Source organism: Squalius cephalus, assembly GCF_949319135.1.
Source record: "Squalius cephalus genome assembly, chromosome: 24".
Taxonomy (NCBI): Eukaryota; Metazoa; Chordata; class Actinopteri; order Cypriniformes; family Leuciscidae; genus Squalius; species Squalius cephalus.
In genome coordinates, this window is record NC_137145.1 from 5,856,877 (window position 1) to 5,883,320 (window position 26,444).

Below are 26,444 nucleotides of genomic sequence, written 5' to 3' on the forward strand. Positions count from 1 at the left end.
CTATCAAACCTGAAATGTAGATACTTGCCACTTGTTGTCAGTTCAGAAGGAAGGGCTGTTGCTATTTGCCTGCCATTCTCGCCCTGTCTGCACAGCGTACGTGAAACGCGCTGATGACGTGTGATGTCTGTGCAGTGGTATGCAAACACACGTTGACTGACAGGGAACACATTGAGTCATTTCATTAAGACCGAACGAAATGATTGAACGAACATTTTATGGTCCTACGCCTAAAAAAAACCCAAGACTATAACCAGTAGATGGCGGCAGAGGAACACTTACTGACTGAGTCATTTCCACTCCCTAATATATGGAAAAAAGTATGAAGTCACAAAGTTTCATTAAAAACAGAAACTTTTCTTCAAATTGTGACTGAATTACGCAGAAAACGAGTAAAGAGCGCTCCTTTTATGATCACTGAAGCTGTCGTCAGTTCAGTATTGCAGATGAACAATGGCACATTTAATAAGAGTAGAACATTTTAATTTTCAGGCTTTTGCCACGTTACTGTTGTTAATAAAAGTTAATTTTATCTGCATCTCAATTCAAGCTCAGTGCTTTATTGTCAGATTTCCAATAGACAAACATGTACTATTATTAACTGCACTTATTAATGCAAAACAATAGTAAATTTTTGATTAAATTAACTTTATGATTAAAAATCCCTCCAGCACCACCAAATCAGGTGCTGGCGCCACCGTCTGTTGAACTTAGTGGCACCAGTGCTACTGCTCTCAAATGGTAGTATGGAGCCCTGCATTCGATTGTGTGCTTTGAGCAAGCATTTCATTAGTTAAACCTACTGAATGAAAATGGCTCGGAGCAGCAGTGAATGAGGCATCTTGTTCATGAATGAACAAAATGAATGAAGCATTTCATTCTATTCTGTCATGCCAAAAAATGGATGAAAAATCTCTGCTTTGTAGTAATTTGTTGGAACTTGGAAGCTGCATAAAGATGTTTAAGTCAGCAAGAAATAGATATTCATCCTAGATATTCTATTTTCTAAATGCACGTTGTTGATCTTAATGTGAACAATTCATTTATGCGTACGTTTCATTTTTGGCATTGTAATTTTTAATCAATATGTCTGCAAGATCGCATTTAGCTCTGCCTCCATCCAATCAACAACCGATGGATTGAACCCAAATTTTCTTTTCGATAATTCACTCAGATGTATGTCACAATATGGATGAAAAGATCTGTCGCTACTTTCTCTCTGCAACTTTAATCACTCTTTCAGGAGTCTCAGTATATTTGTAGACATAAATTTTATAAAAGAATTAAACTTGTTTCAAGTGTGAACTTAAAAGCCAATTGATAACAAGAAAGGGCATTTGAACAGAGGTACAGTATATATATATATATATATATATATATATATATATATATATATATATATATATATATATATATATATACTTATAGTTTTTGTTAATATTTTGAAATAGATTTTATTTTTCGGTTTTCTATTTTGATTGTAATTGTAGTTAAAGTTTTAGTAATTGTGTTGCGTGTTTTATATGTTTTTTAGTGAATTATTAGCTTTTTGGTGAAAAAAATATTTATTTATAAGAACACTTTTTTGATCCACATGAGTGGCTCTTGTCCATGCAAAAGTGGTTGTCGTCATGCTAGAGTGTTCTGGGTGGTTGCCAGGGTGTTGCTATGCAGTTGCTAAGCTGTTACTTTGAATTCACTTAATATGAGCAATAGCTGCATCACCATTAATGCACCAGTAATCTGTTTTATGCACCATTGTTTGGACAAACAGGTAGTCTCACGCTGAGCACTGAGGTGTTGGGCTGCTCAAACAGGGCAATGTAATAGTGATTCAGTGTGTTTACACTCTTTGTACTCTTTGGGGTCCACTCGAATTGTTTACTTTGTCTTTGTACATTAAGACACTGATAGTGTTTTAACACCAAAAAAAAATTGCCCACAGCACCTGTAAAGGAAGATTTCTCATGAGAAATGTACATGATGTGTTTGTGGAAGATTGTCGCACACCTGCCTTCATCCTCGAATGACCTGATGTACAAACCCGACCATCTTTGTTTGGGTGCCGATCGTCTCAGAGCAGATAGGTCATCAATGTTTTCCACATTTCTCTCATTACTCCATTCACCCAAACACTCCTTTCATCTCTTGTCCGAATCTGGACCTCCCCACTGTTATGAAACATTAATGCTCCCACCCCCCACACCCCCTCCCATCAGTGTTTTATCTCAAGGGGGAAGAGACAGAAAAACACAGACAGAAAAACAGTCATTTGCACAGATACAGTGGAACTATCCACTGAAGGAATGACCATTAGAAATCACGTTTCTCTCGGTTTGTTTTGTTTGTCTTGAGTTGCATCAGGATGTGTCTAAGCATCGATTGCTCATCAATATGTCATGTTGGCTTGTGCGCCAACTTCCCAACTATGTATTTATCTAGCTTGCTTAGGCCAGGCACACACTACAAGATGTTTTTCACCCTGTGCACATTGATTTTGATGCACACTTTTTATTTATTTATAGACCAGTAAGTAAGTGATCAGAATTAAAAAGTTTTTTATAGTTGCACAACTAAATTTACAATGCTACTTGCATCTTAAGTTCTTAATCTTCGGAAGTTAAATCATCGAGCTTTCATTTTGGCTGTTTCATGTTTCAGAGCGAAACGCTGCACTGTATTAATTTACACGTGTGCAGCTTAAGAAAACTTACCGGTCATAAATATTTTTTCCGGCCATGAAAATGTTTTGGCAAAAACAGGCAGTAATGACACCAAAATTTTAGATACCAGTGAAAATTCACAATTCTCTACTCCAATTTCGATACCACAGCTAAAATTACTAGCCTAACTTATGTAAATAAAAAAAATTAAGTAAACAGTCAGTAATAAAATAAAAACAAATAATCAAATTAGGTTACACTTTATTTTAAGGTGTCTTTATATGTTTAATACTGAGTAATTATAATTAACTACATGTGCTTAGTATAGGGTTAGGTTTTGGTTGAGGGTTAATTGCATGTAATTATGCATAATTTACTGTTATTACTACGGTAAGTACATGCAACATATGTAACAAGGACACTGTAAAATAAAGTGTTACCTCAAATTACAAGCAAAAGCACAAGTAAATACAGTATAACAAAGATACAAATTAAATAAACGGTGCTTTTCAGGTTTTTCAGGTAGGTCTAACACAGAAATTTAATATAGTAAGCAAATGTAAAATAACATGTATAAATTAAACATCCTTATGAAAGTTACAAAAGTTATCCAGTCTAAAGCAGTGAGGTTTTTTTAACATTAAAAACCGCACAGCAGCGTGAAAATTAGGCTACTGTCACTTTAAGAGTGAATGTACAGGTTTAATACTGATACTGTACACATGCATTTACTTCTCAACTGTTTACATTTACTTAAGACATAACCAACTGTTTCATAGTATACTCGCTATTTTTTTACATCATTTTGTGTGAATTTGAATTTGAATTCCTTTTAGGCCGTACTCTGAAATCTGTAGCGCATATATTTATTTAATTAAATGACAACCTTTGCCATTTAATAATCGCACTAGGCCATGTTGCAATATCATTTAAATTTTTATATATTGTGCATCCATAAATAAATAAATATTATTACTACTATTATTATTATATAAATAATAATATAATCCTGTTTTTATTTAAAAAAAATAAGTTTTCGTTTTTGGAAGTATATATATATATATATGTGTGTGAGAGAGAGAGAGAGAGAGAGAGAGAGAGAGAGAGAGAGAGATTTCTGTTTTGTGTGTGTGTGTGTGTGTGTGTGTGTGTGTGTGTGTGTGTATACAGATACTACAATATAGCCCAAAAGAACATATAGGCCTATACTATAATTATGTTTCAACGTTTGATGATTAAAATTCTCTGAGCTTCTCCGTTAAATGTTTCAGTACTCGTGTTTTCTATTCAGTTCATTGTGCAGACCTGCTAGGGGGTATTTTTTACTGCGCCTCTCCCCCCATCATACCCATCAGCATGACATTACCAAAGTTTCTAGACCTCTAGAGTATTAATTGCCCCCCATTTTTTCACCCACCCAGATCCTTTCATCTTCGTCGCTATTTGCGTCAGTATCCATAGTTATTATCCTTACCACATAGCCCTTGCTCGTGCTCCTTTGTTCCTCTAATATTCCTTCTCTCTTCCTGTCTCGTCATTCATTCTCTACCTGCGATCGTTCACATTCCACACGCTCTTATTTTGGCGCTGATAAGTGAACGCACGTCTCTTTGTGTAAGCTCTGTACTGGTCGTTCATTAGAATTCATTTGGAGGCATATTACCGACCGGCCACTGAGTCTGCGAGGCTCTGGTAATGACAGGAAGAGCAAAATGCTTATGAAACTCATTTGCATTCGTACTAAAATGATGCGCTGTGGCACATTGGGCTTCTCCATTCCCTCAGTGTCATTATTGCTGCCTTCATACTCGTTGTTTTGCACTGAGATTGTTGGGACATAAGTTTCTTCATAGTTTGGAAAGGATGAATTAGATGTGCAATAAATCAGGTTTTATTGGTCTTGTCTCTTAATCAGTATCTGACACTCAGGGTTAAGGGGGCGTTTGATGAACTGTTTGTAATCGAAAGTAAAATCACTACTAGTGAATACTGGCTGAACTCAGCTGATCAAAGTGCTGTTCTCTGGTTTTACATGCTGTATTGATTGTACATTTGACTGTGCAGCATATTCATATGCGATTATATGCATATAGATCAGAAAAATTGCAAACCTAAATGAAAGAATTAAACTTTAACTAGTCCATTATATTATTTAAATTATTTATTTAATGATTTATTTAGCCCAACATTATAAAATTATGCAGCATCGATTTTATTTCTCCATTTTTGTGGCTAACATTTATTATTATTTATTGGGCAATTAAGTAAATTATATTTTCTTTATGTTGAGTCTACATTAATTTGGGGATTTAATGTTACACTGGTTACACTGTGAAAACTGTGAGTTTAATAAGTGACTCTTTATTCACAACCTTTATATTATAATATTTGTATAATATTAATATATTAGGTCTCAGATATTGTGATATACAGTATGCTTTTGAACATTGGCAACAACATGTTAATTTGTAGGTTTAAGACTGGAAGTAAAAAGTCCTGTGAAACTATTTAGCTACATTTGCATTATTTTCCTAATATCAATCTGATTAGACTAGACTAGACTAGAAAGAATACTTATAGAGCAAAATCTGAATTAACTTTAACTAGTCCCCCATTACTTGTGCTTGAATAATAACTCAAATCATGTGCTGGTGTGCTAGCACTGTTTTGTAAACTTTCAAACGTGTTGAAACTTTCAATTTTAGTATGGCGGACAATAAATTAGATGAAAAACCCCATAGATTTACACAGAAGGAGGAATCTATGGATCGTGGAGACTTCGAGTGAGCTCATTTGATTTGAACCATTCAATAACCACCCAAGCAACCGCATAGCAACCAAATGGACCTTGGCAACCACCTGGCAATGCCTTAACTGTTAGGCTATATAAACTAAAGACAGATCTCACACTGATGGTTTGGGTGAGTATAAATATTTCGCAAATGGACCTCGCTGAGTTAAGTGATCAAATCTGAAAACGCTTCAGATCGATAAATGAACGTGGGCCTCTCTCTCTTCTCCCAGTCACCATGTTCATCATTCAAAGGAAATGGTACTTTTTGGGCTATGCTGACAGCTAAAGTGATGCCTCTGACGTCTCATTTTGTTTGATAGATTGTTTGGCATCAGGAAAGCTGATCTGCATGTAAAGTTTGTCTTTCTGTGGCCTCTGTTCGAGTGCAATCTCTTTGCGTGACCTTTTCCTTATTTTTTATGCCTGCTAGAAGAGTGAAGTGTCACTACGGCTATTAAATTAAAAAAAAAAATGAATGGCATTTGGCATTTGTTGATTTTAGAAACTTTGGCTGTACTTCATGTTCACACTTCAGTCTATGTGGTTCAAATTCACTTGTTTTGGATGACAGTGTGAACAGCAAAAGTCACACTCAATCGGACATTTTCAATTCCAATCATGGCCACTTTAGCATATGGAAATCAATCAGATACTAATTTGATTTACGCAATTTATACATATAAATCAAATGTTCCAAATTGCATACTTGATTTATTTTTGAATCACAAAATAATTTTGCATTTGACTTTATAAGGTAGTTTTCTCGTAAAAACTAAGAAACTGTTTATTTATTGCAAATTTGACCCCTCTCGTGTATATATATATATATATATATATATATATATAAAAGAATCTAATCTCATGTAGTTTTTCATATTTTTATTGTAGTTTTCTTCACACTTTGTTCTAATGCACCAACTGGAAATACATTTAGGCAGGAACGAAACGCCCCTTTCTGCTGATTGGTCAACCTTAGATCAAACCATGCCGTCATCAGTTGTTCCTCAGATCCGCACAACATAATAATAGTCATCCGCTGCTACAGTTGTACGCCTTCTTGAAGTGTTTATTGCAACCCCATTTCATCTCTTTCTCATCAAACCACCTATTTTTATGTGCCATCCACCTATTTTTATGTGCATTTTGGGATATTGCGTAAAAAAAAGTCTGGATGGAAATTCAATTCCATTTAAGAAAAAACTACGATGGAAACACATTTACCGAATAAATTCCTCTATGTACACCAAAAAAAAAAAAAAAAAAATCATAACTGGACTAACCAGCGGAACAATCTTTTTGCACAGCATCTAAAATGCTGTTTTGGTTGTTCTGAAATGCTTGAACAAAGGCTGTCGTCAAAGTGGTTAATTACCTTCCAGAACTGTATAAAACGACTGCGTTCCTGAGCAGCAGGTGTCTTTCTCCAAACGCAAGATGTCACATTTATTGCGCTTTGTCTGCACGCTCTGAGACACAAGTAATTCATTATATATGAAAATTATTATATCGATTACAGTGACTTTTCCTACTTTTCTTAGTGATTTTTAATGCCAGTTTATAAGGAAGTGACGATTTTATTCTCTTCGACTAACTGGATGGAAACGCTGCTTCATTTGCAAATAAATATTTGCAAATTTATGCGATATTCCAATTTGGCGCACAAGTTAAATTCGCAAATTTGGATGGAAACATAGCTAGTGACAACAAACGTTTCAATGTTAATTTGTAGATATAAGCCTGGTCCACAACATGCGTGCACTTTGTCCCGTAGATGGTCTGTTTGCGCGCTTTAACCTCGTGCACGAGCAGATCCGTTTCCTCGCTAGAGAAGCGTTCAGTTTTTCCGCTCGCAAATTCCATCCATGTGAATATCAACTGGCTTTTAAAGGGAATGGGAGATGAGACTCTGATTGGTTTATTGCACATTACACCCAAAACACACCCATTACTCATTAAGAGAACAGAGACAACCCTTTTAGACCATGCGCTGGGTGCGCCGACCATTTTCCCGTCGTTAAACTAGCAAAAGTGCGCTTGCGCCGTGCGCTTAGATCGATAAAATAGGGCCCTGGAAGTCCGAAGTATGTAGCCTTTGTTCAGATACATTTGCATTATTATCCAAATATCTGAAAAGAAACTAGAATTGAATAGTGCATCTTACATGAATTAATGAGATTTTCTCTCTCTGTGTTTTGCAGGCTAGCACTCTACGTGTATGAGTACTTGTTACATGTAGGAGCCCAGAAGTCGGCACAGACCTTCCTGTCAGAGGTGAGCCAGCGGCGGGTTTATTTAAGCTCCTGCTTATCGATGTGCCATCCAGGCACACGGCCTCGTAAGCATCGGCCCGCCCCCTGGGGCTCCAGCTAATTTAATTACACGCAGATGATATGCTGAGCAAGCAGGACACATTAGATGTTTGGTGTCCACTTAATGGGATTGGAGGAGAGTCAGTGCATCGCTGTAAAAACGACTAAATTGTTTCAGCAGAAACGCTGGAGCAGTGCTGGCATGTTGATCATCACCTCATTCCACTTTTTATGGCGAAAAGCGCATGTTTGCTTTGTTCTGTATCAGCTGCTCATCTTATTTGTGATGCAATACTTTAAGGGAAATCACAATCATTTATGCCTGAATGATTTCCTTTCAATGTCACTGAGGCATTGTGGGATTGATCTATGTGAAGGAAACCATGACATTTTGAAGCACTGCTTTGATATTTATAGTCTCACCATTATTTGCATATGAGTCATACACGCTTAAGAGTACAAGCCATCTTAGAAATCACAATAATGCACTGTAAAACAATTCTAACCTCCCCAACTCAACATTTGACTGGTCACATCTGAATTTTTCAATTGGCCCAAGTGAAATTCTGTCAATTTAATTTACACATTTAATTTAATTGATTGAAAGTGACAGTAAAGACATTTATAATGTTACAAAAAATTATATTTCAAATAAATGCTGTTCTTTCAAAGAATGCTTGGGAAAAAATCAATCACAGTTTTCTTAAAAATATTACACTGTTTTATAATAAAATATTACGTTTTCAACATTTTTAATAATGAATGTTTCTTGAGCAGAATATCAGCATATTTGACTGATTTCTGGAGGGTCATGTGACACTGAAGACTGGAGTAATGATGCTGAAAATTCAGCTTTGATCAGAGAAATAAATGACATGTTAAAATATATTTAAACAAAAAGCAGTTATTTCAAGTTGTAATAATATTTCACAATATTACTGTTTTATGTATTTTTGATCAAATGAATGCAGCATTTGTTAACATAAGATACTTCTTTCAAAAACAGTAAAAAAATAAAATAAAGAACAGTAGTGGACATTGAAAATCTGGAAATTAAAATCCCATTTAAACCCGGAAATAAACAATGTTCTCAAACAAAGAAAAGTTATGATGTAAAATGATAACTATTTTTGTTTCTGTTGCATTATTTCTAGGTAACTAATAAAATAGCCAAAAATTCTGGAATTTGCTTCTTCTTTTTTTTTTTCTTTCTGATAATATAAACTGTAATTGAATTTTTCCATTAAATTAGATCTGAGATTATATTCTTTTGGACTTATTCTGAAATTAAATGAAACACAGATTTGACAAATTTTACATTTTCAAATTACATTTGTGAACAGATGTGCATTATCCATTGACAAAGATGTTGATATATTTTGGAACTGACACAAGGGGGAATCACAACCTCGGCAAAAGTAGACACCGTATTGATCAGTTAGCCTGGCTGAGTACAAAAAAAAAAACATGCTGATGGACATTTAATGAAAAGAAAGTCTATTGAACAAGGTTTACGGTGGGTTTTTTCTCCTTTCTTTCCAGATAAGATGGGAGAAGAACATAACGTTAGGAGAGCCTCCAGGATTCCTACATTCATGGTGGTGGTAAGATTCACGTTGTTAAATGTTTCTCATGTGCTGATGTGTTGTTCATGGCTGCTGCTTCATCCATCCTTGTGTGTTTTGCAGTGTATTCTGGGATTTGTATTGTGCAGCACCTGAAAGGAGAGAAACCTGTGAGCATTCCAGTGAAGCCAAGGCATTCCATGACTACGTAAGTCACTCTCACAGTGGATTGATGGCTGAATGAATGGTGTGGTGTAGTACTTAAAGCTCAGGGCATGGATGGATGGATGGATGGGACAGATAGATAGATAGATAGATAGATAGATAGATAGATAGATAGATAGATAGATAGATAGATAGATAGATAGATAGATAGATAGAGATGTTTATCAGCTGCATTGTGATTTACTTCACAATGCAAATGGTATTTCCCATGAGGCCGTAGTGCTTCAGTGCAGTGATATTTGTGCTTCTGAAAGGCTTTATTCTTTGCAGTGTGGTTCTGAGTAAGAACAAATGCTGCTGAGTCTTACAGGAAGGAAGTGTGATTCAATTTCCCGTGTACCTCGGGCTGCTGGTCACCTTAACTCTCGCAAACAAGAGCACCCGGGACCTAAAGTTCTCCTCGTTTCACCTTGGAGGGAGATGTAAACGTTCAATTATAGACACGCTTTCTTTTACCCAAACACACTGTCTGCTGTAGCGCACACCTCAAAAGCGCAGTTTAGAAGACGAGTAAAGAGCGCAGCGATGCCGAAGATCACTGGTTTGGCCCCAAAACTCATTTCTCTTTCCAGCACCAATTAGCTGAATTTCCTCTGGGAGCGTCTGGAGTGTAGGCACAACAGGAGTAATTACAGAGAGAGCTAGATTGTCAAACGAGAACATCTCCGTCCAATACATCGGCTGCTCACTGGGACTAATTGCCAATGTACAGCAAATACACTTTGCAACTATAATGCACTTTGCAGCTATGACTGTAGTTTTAAAAAATCTAAATTGATGAAGTTTATGAATATGTGTTTCTGGTTCTTATTATGAATGATTAATCAGTGCACATTGCTACAAAAAAGAAAAGAGTATTTTATCAAAATGTGTATTTTGTATGTTGTTACGAATCCTTTTTCTTACTCTATTATGACACTTAGAGGGATAGTTCGGAGTAATTTCAACCTAGGGTCCTTTGCACCATGACCTCGAGCCAAACACCCCTTCAGAAGCTTTTTTTCCCTAGGTCGAACATTATTAAAGTTAGAGCTTATTTAGAGATATCAGCCGGATGGCTTAGTGCAGGCGCTAATGGATCCTATGATGTATCTCATAAATTACCCCACTAATAATGCCCAGAATGGTACCAAACTTCTACAGTAGAACAAATAGGTTCTGTACTTATAAAAAGAGGCATTGGGAAGTACATCAGGAGTTTATTTAAATAACACTTGCCTGACGGCTAATGCTACCGCTAACCTGGACGTCGAGGTCACTTCCATGATTTAGGAAAACCACGTAAAAGTCCTGGCAGAAAGCGATGCATAAAGATGTAGTGTAACGACGCCCAGTTCCAGGAATGCACTAATGACAATTATTAGTTAACACTAAGTTGCCAACACTTAAAAAAAAAAATAGGATATATTTCTATGGAGTGTTAAATTCACTAGCTTTTCCCTTACACTTGTGAGTTTTGCAAAGGACTTTTACGGGCTTTTCCCAAATCACGGAAGTGACCTCGACGTCCAGGTTAGCGGTAGCATTAGCCGTCAGGCAAGTGTTATTTAAATAAACTCCTGATGTACTTACAAACTTTCCAATGCCTCGTTTTATAAGTACAGAACCTATTTGTTCTACTGTAGAAGTGTGGTACCATTCTGGGCATTATTAGTGGGGTAATTTATGAGATACATCATAGGATCCATTAGCGCCTGCACTAAGCCATCCGGCTGATATCTCTAAATAAGCTCTAACTTTAATAATGTTCGACCAAGGGGAAAAAAGCTTCTGGGGTGGGGGGGGGGGGGGGGGGGGGGGGGGGGGGGGGGTTTAGCTTGAGGTCATGGTGCAAAGGACCCTAGGCTCATTTTACTCCGAACCATCCCTTTAATGCATATATACACACACACTCATACACTACCACTCAAAGGTTCTGAGATTTTCCAAATATTTTTGAAAGAAGTCTCTTATGCTCAACAAATCTGCATTTATTTAACCAAAAGACAGTACTATTGTGATTTTGTAAAAAAACTTTTTTTATATAAATCTTAGTACATTTGAGTTTTTTTATATATATATTCATTAACTCTATTTGAATACATTTTAAAATGTAGTTTATTCCTGTGATTCAAATCTGAATTTTCTAGTCTTCAGTGTCACATGATCCTTCAGAAATCATTATAATATGCTGATTTTTTTTATCAAAAAATATTTCTTATTAATATCAATGTTGAAAAGTTGTACTGCTTAATATGTTTGAGAAATATTCTTTGATGAATAGTAAGTAAAAAACAAACAAAAAAAACAGCATTTATTTGAAATAGAAATCTTTATAACATTATGAATATCTTTATTGTCACATTTGATCAGTTTAATGTATCCTTGCTGAATTAATATCTTAAAAGCATTTTTTCCAAAACATTTGTTTCTGATTAAATATCCTGTTTCACTCCAAAATTACGAAAATAAAGTGGGTAGTGAACACCGTTTCACATCGTCTTACAGATGTTGCTCGATTCTGTTTGGGCTGCGTGGCACATGTGCTTCGTTTTCCCGGCAATGTAATAAACTTGCACAAGGGAGTTGTTCGCATCCTAATTCGGAGGATATCAGAGGCTCAGGCAGACGTGCAGTGCCATCCTACGTGCCAGCGTCAGCGCGGTGGCTTTTGTGCTAAGAATAAAAGCCATAGCAAGAGGGAATAAAGCCCTCATTCCTTCCCTCTCACCTCTCCTCATCCTCCCTCAGGGAGCGCTCGTTTCTGAGAACACTTCCAAAGAGAGCTTCCTAGAGGTCACTTTCCAAGACAAGGTCAAAATGTCACCTCTCTCCATGAGTGCGATGGGATGGTTCTCCCTCCGGCTGTGGTTTTTCACTGGCTGTGTTCGCAAGGGCATACTAGTATACTGGTTATTAGGAAATGTGTACTGGATACTACTGTTTCTTAATGGATAATATGGGATGATAAACATTTCAGAGTGCTGTCCACTCACAGTATATCTCAGAAATACATTTACATTTTGTATATATTATTATTTGACATTTTATATATAATAAAGGGGTGTGAAATGAATGCGGGTGAAAATGAACTGTGGCGGGTAACGCTGTCAAATCACTAATTTGGCGTGTTTCTTATTATGTTTACTCACTTTGTTGGGGAAGTTCGTGTAAGCCAAATCTGCTCAGATTTAGCGCAAGTACTCAACTCGTGAGTCATCATGATATATTAAATATAGCATATTGCGCAGAATCAGCTCATATCTGGCTTACTTGTACATGCACATCACTACGCAACAAATAACTGTGCGCTTGTTCATTTGCATTGCAGATTAAAAAGCACTTGGTTAACAGAAAAGACATCGTTATTTTCCAACATCCTACAATTTTTTTTTTTATGTTCTTTGTACTGAATTGATCTCTCCACCTAAAACACATTTTTGGTGATGAGGATGAAAGAGGAGGAGAGGAGATGAGAGGGATTTTGTTTGAATAAGAAATGAATGTATATATAGCTATACACTCACCTAAAGGATTATTAGGAACACCATACTAATACTGTGTTTGACCCCCTTTCGCCTTCAGAACTGCCTTAATTCTACGTGGCATTGATTCAACAAGGTGCTGAAAGCATTCTTTAGAAATGTTGGCCCATATTGATAGGATAGCATCTTGCAGTTGATGGAGATTTGTGGGATGCACATCCAGGGCACGAAGCTCCCGTTCCACCACATCCCAAAGATGCTCTATTGGGTTGAGATCTGGTGACTGTGGGGGCCATTTTAGTACAGTGAACTCATTGTCATGTTCAAGAAACCAATTTGAAATGATTCGAGCTTTGTGACATGGTGCATTATCCTGCTGGAAGTAGCCATCAGAGGATGGGTACATGGTGGTCATAAAGGGATGAACATGGTCAGAAACAATGCTCAGGTAGGCCGTGGCATTTAAACGATGCCCAATTGGCACTAAGGGGCCTAAAGTGTGCCAAGAAAACATCCCCCACACCATTACACCACCACCACCAGCCTGCACAGTGGAAACAAGGCATGATGGATCCATGTTCTCATTCTGTTTACGCCAAATTCTGACTCTACCATCTGAATGTCTCAACAGAAATCGAGACTCATCAGACCAGGCAACATTTTTCCAGTCTTCAACTGTCCAAAATTGTAGCCTCTTTTTCCTATTTGTAGTGGAGATGAGTGGTACCCGGTGGGGTCTTCTGCTGTTGTAGCCCATCCGCCTCAAGGTTGTGCGTGTTGTGGCTTCACAAATGCTTTGCTGCATACCTCGGTTGTAAAGAGTGGTTATTTCAGTCAAAGTTGCTCTTCTATCAGCTTGAATCAGTCGGCCCATTCTCCTCTGACCTCTAGCATCAACAAGGCATTTTCGCCCACAGGACTGCCGCATACAGGATGTTTTTCCCTTTTCACACCATTCTTTGTAAACCCTAGAAATGGTTGTGCGTGAAAATCCCAGTAACTGAGCAGATTGTGAAATACTCAGACCGGCCCGTCTGGCACCAACAACCATGCCACGCTCAAAATTGCTTAAATCACCTTTCTTTCCCATTCTGACATTCAGTTTGGAGTTCAGGAGATTGTCTTGACCAGGACCACACCCCTAAATGCATTGAAGCAACTGCCATGTGATTGGTTGATTAGATAATTGCATTAATGAGAAATTGAACAGGTGTTCCTAATAAATCCTTTAGGTGAGTGTATATATACATATATATATATATATATACACTCTCAGAAAAAAGGTACAAATGCTGTCACTGGGACAGTACCCTTCAAAAGGGTTCTAATATGTACCATTTAGGTACTAATATGTACACGTTTGGTACCAATATGTACCTTTGAGGGACTTAAATGCTCTCTTTAGGTACAAAGGTGTACCTTTTGAAAAGGTACCGCCACAGTGACAGCTTTTGTACCTTTTTTTCTGAGAGTGTATATATAGCTGTGACGTAGTTAAGCTGGTTCATATCTTTTCTCTTTTTTTTGGCTTGTAGAAGCTCTGAATGGCCTGTAACTTAAAAATTAAGTAGCCAAATTGGCCGGTGAGTGAAAAAGTTCATTTCAAACCCTGAGATCATATATTATATAAAAATAACAGGTTTGTGTATAAAGGAAAAATGTCATCATTTACAGATTGTAAATCAATATAATTCTCAGATGCATTTTCTCTTTACAATTGATATTAAAAACTTTCATATTTATACAGCAGAAATAGTATGAATAGTATGCTATTTTGAACATGACATGTTTTGCTTTCTCATTCTGGGTCTTCTGCTTTTTGGCCCTCGGATGGCTTCCTCCATAGCTGAGGTCTTTGACCCGGCCTCGCATCAGTTCATTTTCAGCATAATGACTTCTCTGTCGGTGGTCACGTTAATGGAGTTACTATAAAACCATACACTGACATGGCGGCCGAGTCTGTTCTCCCTCATTACACCGTGTCACTGTGTTCGTTTTGGGCTGTCGGGGAGTTCTAATGCACTCCGAGGGTCCTGCGAGTGGTGTTGAATGCCATGCTAATTGATCCTCAGGCAGATATAAGAGTTTAATGCGATCTGCTCAAGACTAATGTCCCATAAGGACGCTGACGCTGGTTTCCTCTTCGCGATAAGAGCCAAGTGTGTGGTTGTCATATCCAGGCACAGGCCCTTGGATGCTCCTGATACTGCTGTTGCTCGGGGATGTGCGTCACACGAGCTAGCAGAAGATATGTCAAGGCGAACCCAGAGAGCAAAGGAGCCTGGACGTCCCCAGTTTCATTCATTATTAGCACATTAATATAACCTAAATTCATCCTGGTATCCATTCTCATGGTCACTTCATGATAGTAAAGTCGATTGGGATATGTAATGTGATCTTGCTAATGCTTAAATTGGAAACGGTTTTACTTCTTATCCCAACAAAATGTGATCTTTGGAAACCTAATTTGGTTTTCCATTGATTGACCACAATCATATAAACGGTAGGGAACTCATTTCTTAAGTGACGGTGGATCATCTGAAATATGCGTTTATGTCATGACGGCCTCTAAAAGCTTTCTGGTGGCATTGCTTAACATCATGCAGTTTTACAGATAACTGACCTCTATTGTAGGTTGAATGTGTTTTTGTATATAGAGACCGTTTCAGTTACATTCTTTTTTCTAGGGCTGAGAAAAGTAGCATTATTTGTAGCATTAGTCACGATTATTCACAGAAATCGTATTTTATTTTATGTAATTTCATTTCATTTGATAGCCTTATGTTGTAGTATCAGAATTGTGAAAAAATTCTGAATTTAAGAATTTACTTATTTTCAATTCATGAGAATTTGAATCGAGTTTTCCGCACCACACAGGAAGTTGAATTGGACGTAAATGAAGTGGAATTTACAATCCAGAGAAATTCAACAGAAAATTGCATTCTGGGAAACTAATTGTTCTTCCACCCTGTTATATTCCATAAATGTGTTGAATGTATATAAAATAAAATAAAAAGCATTTAATATTTTTAAATTAAACACATTTTTGTGATATTTTGAAACTTAAAACTGTCTGAAGCTTTCAAACAAGACATAGTTTCATCTTTAAAAAAAATTGTCTTTAATAATTGTTCTTGTTAAAAAAAAAATACAATTATTCTACACATTTTTTTATTCTACTTCCTTAAATTCAGTTTGCATCCTGTTTGCTACATCAGTTAAAATTAAATTAAAATTCAAGAAATGAAATGAAACTGGTCTCAATTCAATTGTAAATGGCACACAATCTTGATACCAAATGCTGTGCTACAAATAATCATCTTTTAAATCATGATTTACCACTTCATCACTTTAACCAACTGGGATTTGCATCTGTCTTCTTTGTCCAGATGCTGTATATGGTTCATGCTACCAGTGCCAGATGGGTGTTTGAGCTGTGGCCTAACAGTTCAGGACACATTGAGCTTTGGTGCTCATGTGGGAAATCCTCACTATGGTTTCCTATGCTTTTCTGTCCTCATTCTTCTGATCTGTTGATTCAAAAGTGTCCAAAAGTGTGAAAGCAATGGGGATTTGATGCCCGTCACATGCAGACTGTCTGGATTTGCACCAATGGAGTATGTGTTAAACCTCTTACAATCTGCTTTTGAAGTCTGAATGTAAATCATATATGGTTTGGTTCGGCATGATCAGTCAGTTTTCTCAGTCTGTTTTCCACATCCTTTTGAGTTAAAGATTCTGGGAGGTTCCTTCCCATCTTAAACAGCTGGCTGCTCAAACCACAGCTTTCAAAAGACCCCCACAATAAAGTCAACTTCTGCACAGATCAAAGTCGATGTGCAGTCGCTTTGCCCCAAGCATCCTCATCGGGGTTTTTTTTTCTCCACGGATTAAAGTCTGGCAGGGAGATCGGCCTCCACAGTATTCATGGCTTTGTCGTGGGCTTTGGGAAGAGTCTTTGGGATAAGCTTCATCCTTTTCTCTTTCCGCACCTCCAATCGATGGCTTCTCGAGGGGGCCGGAAGAAGGCTGTGTGGCGTGGTTGTTTCCCCAGCACTAGGCTCTCCGTCTCTGGGTTTGGCTGTGGTGAGCGGCCCTGTTCTCTGGTGCAGCACTAAGCTCACAAGCCTGCGCTAGCCAGCACTCAGCTTCCTAATAAGCAGGAGAATTGCAGATTGAATTGCTCCCAGTTTCCTGTTGGGCTCATGTTGCCGTGATTTTAACTGGATTAAGACGCAAAAAACCCCGGCCTGTTCCGAGACACGCGTTTCGGACACATTTGCTTTGAGTGCACGGCCACCCTTGTAATACGATTTCCGAATGGCCTGACTTTCTTTTGATTGTTGTTAAAATGCTTTCTACATTACAAGTGTTCTTCCTCTCTTGGCATTATGCATTAGATGCGATTGTCACACACGATCCCAGATATGCATTTAGTCTTTATGTCTGATTGCACACTTTGAAATTCAGGATATACTCAGCTTTATGAAAAAGGGTGATTTTCTAAATGGCTTGAATGTTACTGAGCCATAAGCGCTTGTATTTAAGGATGTACAGATACTTCGGTGCGAGTCAATACTACAATAAATAAGTTCTTAGCGTATTCTAGTATTGGTAGTATTTTTGTAAAAAATGCGAAATTGAAAGAAGTATTTATTTATCCATCCATCAGTCCCTCCCTCGCATAGGAATACCTGGAAATTAGTAACTTTATTCAGTTGTTTTTTCTTGTTCTTGTTTCTTCCTTTGTTTAATTATTATTTTACCAGTCTTGAATAATTTCTTGACCATATTGTTTACTTAACAGAGAGATACTTGGAAGACTACATGCCAAAATTTTATTTAAAGGATTAGTTCACCCAAAAATGAAAATTCTGTCAGTAATTACAATATTTCTATCAATATTTAACTAAAATAATAATGTAAATAGCTATATATTAATATTATTTATAATAATATTATAACTAAAATAAAAAATTACAATAAAATATGTTTTATATATTAATGTTAGCTAATAATTAATACAAATGACTTTTTATTAAAATATATATATTTTATATATATTATAGTATTTATTCATATTTTGAACTTTCAATATTTATTTTTAGCTTTAATTTATTATTACTTTAGTTTTAGCAATTGTAATAATTTGTTAAACTTATTGTTAAACTTATTTTATTTCAGATAGTTGCGAAAGGCAATACTTCCGTGTTTAAGATTTTTACGTTTAAGTTTTTCATCTAATATATTTAATTTGATTTCAGATTCATTTCAATTAACAAAAACTATTTTTAGTCGTTTTTTAGTAAACAATAACCCTGGCTTGAATGCATATTAGGTTTTGTAGGTAGTATCCTACTTTGTATATAGAATTGTAGCCAACCTACATGTATTTGAAACATTAATTAATGAATTTTGAAATTTGAAGGGTTTCAGGTTGTTGCTGTAATGTTTTCTGGGCAGAAGAAGCTCTGAAACTTTTGCTGCAGTGTTTGAATGAGACATGTCAGTTGGCGGTACGAGGTATTTGAGGTTTGGCTGCCTCTGCCTGTGTAAATGATGAATGAGCAGCGAGTCGGGGAGCTGAGGAAGAGGAGGCAGGCGGCCACTCACTGCCTGACAAGCTCCTTCATAATGCAGGATAGGGATGCCGAATGGGATTTGGGAAATGCAGGTGGTCTTTTCTTCTCTCTCTAAATTTTTTTTCTTTCAGCGATGAAGAAGATTTATTTTTAATGTTTCGGGAGCAAGAGCTCGCCCAGAAATGGAGAATTAAATATATAAAATATATAAAATAAAATCCCCCACTTCAGTGAAATCTTCTCCGGCTACACTAACGTGAGCTGAAGTGGAATAGAGAGATGAGAAGCCGATAGATGGGAGTTCATAATTTTGCATATGCTTTGAATAAATTTGCATCCAATAACACCATTGGCTCATCTAAAGCTCGCTTTCCATAAGTGAATACTTTCAATTTGATATAGTCCTTAAAATCAAAAGGCAGATTGATGCTATGTGTTTTGACTTGACCTCACCTTTGTAAAGTTATTTTGTACTTGTTAGTAGTGTTTGCTAAGGCAAGTGTCTCTATTACTTATATTTAGGGTTAGAGATTTGAACTCTTCTTCAGACACCATTTACTTTTAAAATCTAGTTGTATTATTATTATTAAGCATATTAAGTATTTAATCTACACTTGAGTTCTTGAATTTGTGTATTTGAAATTATTTTTATAGCCTTTGGCTATTCGTTCAGTGACGGTGCATGATTCAAGGCATCTTTTGTGTGTCGCCCCCAAAACATCTCCAGGAGGCCCTGCTGAATTAATTAGGCATCCAATTAGTGAGATTCTGCATATTAATCAAAGCAGGATATGACACTGAACAGATTTCCATTGATGAGTGTTATGATTGTGACATTAATGATCATAATGACATCAGAACGTTGAGTTATAAGAGTCATCGCATGACGCACAGGCACAAAAATGCCTGAAAACAAATCCATTACTGCTGTCTTAATGACATGCATTTATTTCTGTATCAATGATGGCACATGCTTCAGTCAAATGATTCAATCGAGTGTTTATTGTTGGACTTTGTGTTCGTGTTTATGGTGCATTGTACTTTTGCGTTAACGTCAAATTGCGTTGCGTTAATTTATACTCACACTTGTTTCCAGTATGAACTGTTTGCAATTCCTGTAATTTTTTTTTACATATAAATAATGTTGAAAATGAAATACAGGAAAAAGAATTTAAGTTTGTTTTTTTGTAGGAATATTCTACATTCAGTATGTGGCAGTTCTTGAGGAAAAAAATTGGCAGTCTAGATGAACTTATGGTAAATAATTTTTTTTTTTTTTTTTTTTACAAAAATGTCTGACCGGTCATGCTCTCTTCAGCATGTTAGGAACGCACATCATCCGCCGTAATCCATGGAATTAGCTGACAAATTGTGTTTACACACCGTTATATAACCATGTGAGTGTGTGTGTGTGTGTGTGTTACACACAGTACTATGTGTCTATTGTCGGATTTGCTTGTTTGGGTATGTTTATATTTTTATGCACTCACATTGTGTAAATGTCACCTTTGCCTGTGTCCGGCCTCTCTCTCCACCACGGGAGGGTTATTCCGGAGTCTGTCAGAGACACCTCGGATCAGCAGAGCCTCGTGGGAGGGATTGGGACTCAGAGACGTGGATGTAATGATTTTGCATTTCTGAAGCCATGTTCTCTTTGATAGATCAGTCTGTCAGAAACTTAGGCCAGTGACACAGCGATTTCTTGTCCTCCTCTCAAACATCCTCAGAGAGCAAAAAAACCCAAATCAATCAGTCTTAAGAAACGTCCCGTTACCAATGTTTTTTTCCCCCATGCATATATTCTTATTTATTAAGAATAACACAGATTATTTGCAAGCTGACATAAATCAGACATAATCTTTATATTAAAGGGGTTGTTAATTATGATTTGACTTTTCTAACTTTAGTTAGTGTGTAATGTTGCTGTTTGAGCATAAACAACATCTGCAAAGTTACAACACTCAAAATTCAAAGCAAAGGGAGATATTTCCTTTTAAAGAAATCGTTTTTAAGGACTACAACAAACGGCTGGTAGGGACTACACGAGCTTCCTCCCGGGTTAGTGACATCACTAACCCTAAAATTTACATAAATTCCGCCCCCAGAACACGATTTATAGATTATCATGACAGAATATGCTAATCAATGACTAGAAGATAACTACACATAAGCTACATAAATTCATCAGCTAACCATTCAGAAACGTCCTGTTGCTTCTACATGTTGTCACTTCTTCTTGAGTCTCTCTATCATTATCTGACTCCGGTTTGAACATAAAAGGCTAAAGGTTTTTGAAATTTTCAGTGTATGTATGTGTGTGAGGTAAAAGGACACAAGCTGTTGAAGCTCCGCCCTCTGTGCCGGGAGCAGCAGCTCATTTGCATTTGCGGTCCGTTTTTGCTCACCCTCAAAAAGTGACAATTTTAACATGCTATATAAAAATATCTGTGGGGTATTTTGAGTTAAAACTTCACATACACACTCTGGGGACATCAGAAAGTTATTTTACATCTTGTGAAAAGGGCATTATACCACCCCTTTAAATATTTGTTGCATTGCTATACTGTTGCAAAGATGTTTTAGGTGGTTTTTGTGCATTTCTTTGGCTGTTCCGATTGGTTGCTGGGGGTTATGAGCAATAGTAATGGCGAGGCATCACTGATAAACTCCTAAGTAACTTTAGCATTAATTGCGAAATTGCTGTGGCTTGCCGAAGTTCGTCTTTCTGGCAGTCGCGGGGATGCTGTGCTCAGTGGTTAAGATTAGGGCTGCCGGCAGGTGCTGTAGTTTGTGTACGCATTAAAAACAGCCCTTTTTCCATCTGCAGCCATTTACTTCTAATCTACAATCTAAGTAATCTGGCATTCTGTCACAGATACAATTCCAGTCTATTCCAGTCGATACTCCATTCCTGCATCATGTGCCCTGGAAATGAGCTGTCTAGACTTCTGCACTTTCAGTAACACAATTGCTGCTCTGTTTTTCCCGCTATATACTGTAAAAATAAACTATTACAATCAGTTCATCTTACTTTTTAGTATGCTGTTTAATGGTTTGGTCAGACCTAATTTAGAAAAATAATAATAATGTACCATTGGAAGAAAAAAACTCAAATGAAATCTCCTTCATGTAATATTAATTGCTTCTCCATGACTGCTGGGAGATTTAGGGTGTGTTCACACTTGGCATGTTTGGTTCGATTAAAATGAGCCCTAAATGAGGACTAAATGTCTTTTTTTTTTTTTTTTTTTTTTTTTGGTCTGGACCAAATGAACCAAGCGAACCTAAAATGAACAGCAAATTCAAAATTTATTTTGAGCAATTTTATTTTATTTTTTTATTTCATTTGATTTTGTAGCTTCACAGATTTTTATCCTGAGAAATATGTGACATTAATAATAATTTATCATTTTCTTTTTGTATTAATATCTCATTTAATTGTGTAGCTTCACAGATTTTTATCCTGAGAAATATGTGACATTACTAATTCATATAATTTTTTCTATTTTATTTTTGGCTGAGAGTTTTCCAAGAAATTCTTCCTGTAGTCAAAGATCTCAATATAAAGTTTGACATTTCTCATCAAAATCCTTCTGTGCAATCTACATTCATTTTATAGCTCGTATGTGAACAGTTGTTTCATTTGTGATTATGTTTATTACTTCTAAGCTTAGGAGAAACGAATTTTAGACATAAAAGAAACATGATAAATATATTAGGTCTCCTGAGCAATGAAAGAGCAATCCCTGAGCGATAAAGCTTGTCTCTGGGTGCTGCTTTTTCACACACACATGTATAAACTGAGAACGAGGAGGCATATCTAAGAGTTAATGATATTTACTGGAGCAGTTTAACAGGCCGGCTGCAGTAAGACAGGCCAGCAGCCTTGAGCGACATCCAGACCTCTGATGAACTGATAAAACACTGGAGTGCACATTCACGCTGGCGCCGAAGAAGACACAGCCTTGCCATGCAGACGTGGCCAGACCCACAAGCCACAACAGCACCATGAGCTCATGCTGCGGAGAACTGGACAGGCCCGTTTGCTGACTAACAGCACCAGCGATGAACTGGAGAAAAGTGTGGGGGAACCAGGGTTATGGGGTATCTGCAGGACTGGATAACTCTCATCTTGTGTCAGGCTGTTTTTTTATAGAACAGTTCACTGAGGTCAACGTGAGTTTAATCATATCGGAGGGGTGTGTATCATTTTCAGTTGAGCCAAATACGACCCCACCCTACTGTCACCCCACATGGCCTCTGTTGCAGTCGCTGCCAGAGGTCACACCCTTCAGTTACACCCTTAAATGTCACATTTATCTCAGAAGTTTCTCTTTAAATTTCTTAGGAAAGACACAATGAGAAAATCGTTGATGTATAGTAAAGGTGCAGTCAGAAGTCAAAGTGCAGATTTACACAGAAGCCCGTTGTGAAAATCGCATTACAACATTAAACGTGACCGAACCTTAAGTGTATAAAGCTATAAAACGAACGTGGAGTGCATAGCTCAGATTTATTTGTTCTAAATGAGAAATATTGAGATGTTGAGGAGCACAGAATGAGATATTATTGAGACATCTGTTGAAACTACAGGATTGCTGAGATGTCTAATAAAGACATCTAATTTGTGATTTTTATTTCCTACGTTGATTTGTCAGAGTTCAACCTTTACCAACCTCTTTCCGACCACAAAGTGATTGTGATGAAAGCCAAGACAAGCAGCTGGTGTTGTCAGCAACCGCATGACGGCTTTGTTGTGGTCACGCGTGTGTGATAGCATGTCAACATGTACGTTCAGCCTGGCAGACGATACTGTAATACGTTGGTGTAATTGCTGTAGTCAGATGGAGGAGTTTCGACACAGTGTGGTTTATTCCAGGCGAGCGCTTGGATCTCATTCCTCGCGTAGCGTTGGTGGACCTCCAGGGAGGTGCAGTGCGCTGGAGCCGTTTCCTAGGCAACCTTTTTTTTTTTTCCATCTGGGCTTTGAAATGAGGACCTGATGTGATTGTTAGCAGCTTGGGCTTGTGCCATTAAGTATGCAGCTCTATCTTAGCCTTCACTTCCCTGAAACTCCATGACATCACCGAATCCCACGACTGGCATATCATCTGATGGACACACATTAGCGCTCCGTCAATAGAAAATATGCTTACGTAAGCGGTTTGGTTATTCATAATACATTTATTCCGTTTTGTCGGGAAGCCAAGTATATAGTACACAGTGTTTTGATACTACTGCCTTGGCTTTTTGAAATTATGCTTTTAATGGCACTTGTAATCATTTTTATAGGTTGTTTGTAGTATGTTTTGAGTTAAGTACATAATTATATTCTGCCTTCTCGCATCAGCTGCAATCACTAGCAATCCATTTCAAGCAAGCATCACTTTTACTATTGCTCCTGGCGGACGATAAACTGGACAAAGTCTACAGGCTGGACCCAAGTCATATCTAAGGTCCAGAACACCCTAGCAACCATTCAACAACATGCCAAAAAACATTCGAAACACCTTAGGATTGTGATGGTGAGTTGTTCATGAGCAAACACCTCTCATGCTTGCTTCAGAAAATGGGGGAAAATACAAAATTTACAATACAAATGTTATTCTTGTAGCTGTTTATCTGAAAATGGCAGCATATGTGTCTCCAGTACAGGAAGTGTGTATATTTAGCCCAGACATTGACCTCTTGTTTTCTGTCTCTTAAACGTTTCCTTGTTGTGTTTGGATAGTTGATAGCAACTGTTGTGTTTTCTATTGACATGCAATATAACAGTGGGTGGCATTTATTGCATGTGTGTATTCTGTGCAGGGGCCATATCTTACTACATATTTCTTTTTGTAGCATTTTTAGCAAGTTTTGGTTTTATATAATCATGTTCAACCTTCTCTCTGACCCTTAGAAATATACAGGCTGTTTTTGCTTCTGTACCATTTAATGGTCTCTGTTATGAATGGTTGACCTCTTCAGATAAATGATTAACAACGCCCCCACTAAAGCTGATGAATACGGTATGTGTGTTATCAGGGGTTTAACTGTAAGGGTTTTTTTCCGACAGATTTTTACTTGCCTTACAAACATTTTCAATCTCCCTAACTCAAAAAGTTATGAATGTGAAATTATTTTGAATTACATTTAAGTAAATGTTGCATTTCTAATTTTATGTTTATTTATTATTTAATATTGTAAAGAATTAAACATTCATTTTAAAATGAAAAAATAATTTGGTCTTGGACGAATGTGATGAGAAATTTTTGAATTCATTTTGAGATATTGAGGAAAATCTGAGCACAGAATGAAATATTAAGACTGATATGTTGAAACTTTAAAGGGATATTTCACCCAAAAATGTTCTTACTACTTTCATAGTAGGAAACAAAATAAATATGGAATGGAAGTCAATGTTCTTCAAAATATCTAATTTTGTGTTCGACAGAAGAGAGAAACTCATACAAGGTTCGAGGCCGAGTAAATGAGTAAATGAGTATTTTTTTAGGGTCCCTTTAAATAATTTTTGAAAAATGCATCAATTGTAAATGTAAATAAATGAAAATCAACATGTATAAATAAATAATTATATAAAACATTTTTATTATATATTTTTCACAATTTTTTTTCATCAAATGTACAGTTTTCCTTACAAAGAAAATTTGCTATCAATGAAAATAACACAGTTTTTATAATTATTAAATAACTCTGGAATATGATGGCATTCATGGCAAAATATTGCTATTTACAACCCATTCTTCACTGATGCTACCAATACCATTACAAGTTTGAATTTTGACAAAACCTCTACGTCAGCCATTCAAGATTATTTTACCTTGCTGACAAGTTTAAAAAGTAGACAAGCAGAATTCACAACCAAACGTCACAAAAAAAAAAAAGATCAAAACATATAAGATATAGTGCAAGTGACATTGTTGAGCCTGCATGCACATATTGATGTTCTATGTGTTGTGAATGATAGTGTCAAACTAGTAGTAAATAATTTTTTTGTTTTCCTCATTTCTCTCTTAATGTTTAATATGAGCTCAGGTGAACTTTAAACATGCCGTTTAATTAATCACAGAGCAGAAACAATATCAACACAGAACGGCAGAAGGAGATCTCCCAGTCTTTATTCCAATCTGAGCCGTTAATCGTCACTGCAAAGGCTTCGCGGAGCGATGACAAATGTGTGTCGAGCGCTTCTGCCAAAACAAAGACGGAACAGACTTCAGATGAGCAGCATTGTCGGCGTCTAATTCCCAGGAGAAATTTCCTGTCCAAATGTTTGTCCACTTGCAGGGCTGGCAGTGCCAGAGCGGGATCATCATTACCATTCCCTGCAGTGGATTTGTCTCCTGGGGAGTTGCGGTGGAGTAACTATTAGCCCCTCTATCCCGTCCCCAGACCCCATGCTGGTGACCCAGACTGTATACTATCCCATTTAAGAGGCTTGATTTGAGGATTTACAACTGGATTGCCAAATCTCCAAATGTCCTGAACTGACCCCAGGTGCACCATGGGAGGTATTTCTGTTCTTCCTCCATGTTAGTCCGTTCTACAAGCAATTCAGCTGCTAATATATTGTGGTTTGCCGTTTTATGCTGTAACAGATGGATGTTCATGGCAGGCTGCGTCCAATGTTCCCAAACTACTAAATGGGAACAGTAATGAGAGGGAAAGTGTTCTTAATTAATTACTTTATATCCAAATTTGTAGGCTGGATTTGCTTGAAGCGCTGCTCTCTGACAGTCGCCATAGATTTAACGTTTATGTTATTTTGCTTCGCAGACACTAGTACAGTTTACACAAAACATAGCTTGCCTTGCCAGCTTTATAGAGCGACTCATTAAA

At 37.0% G+C, this 26,444-nt stretch overlaps 1 protein-coding gene across 4 annotated transcripts in view; it reads left to right on the forward strand.

The window, feature by feature from the left end:
• Nucleotides 1-26,444, forward strand: part of ssbp2b (single stranded DNA binding protein 2b) — a 75,001-nt gene that overhangs the window by 15,909 nt on the left and 32,648 nt on the right. For all 4 annotated transcript variants that reach the window (XM_079862014.1, XM_079862012.1, XM_079862015.1 and 1 more), the window contains 3 exons: nucleotides 7,656-7,728; nucleotides 9,309-9,370; nucleotides 9,455-9,539. In XM_079862014.1, the coding sequence (XP_079718140.1) occupies nucleotides 7,656-7,728; nucleotides 9,309-9,370; nucleotides 9,455-9,539 (220 nt within the window). The remainder of the gene's footprint in view (nucleotides 1-7,655; nucleotides 7,729-9,308; nucleotides 9,371-9,454; nucleotides 9,540-26,444) is intronic.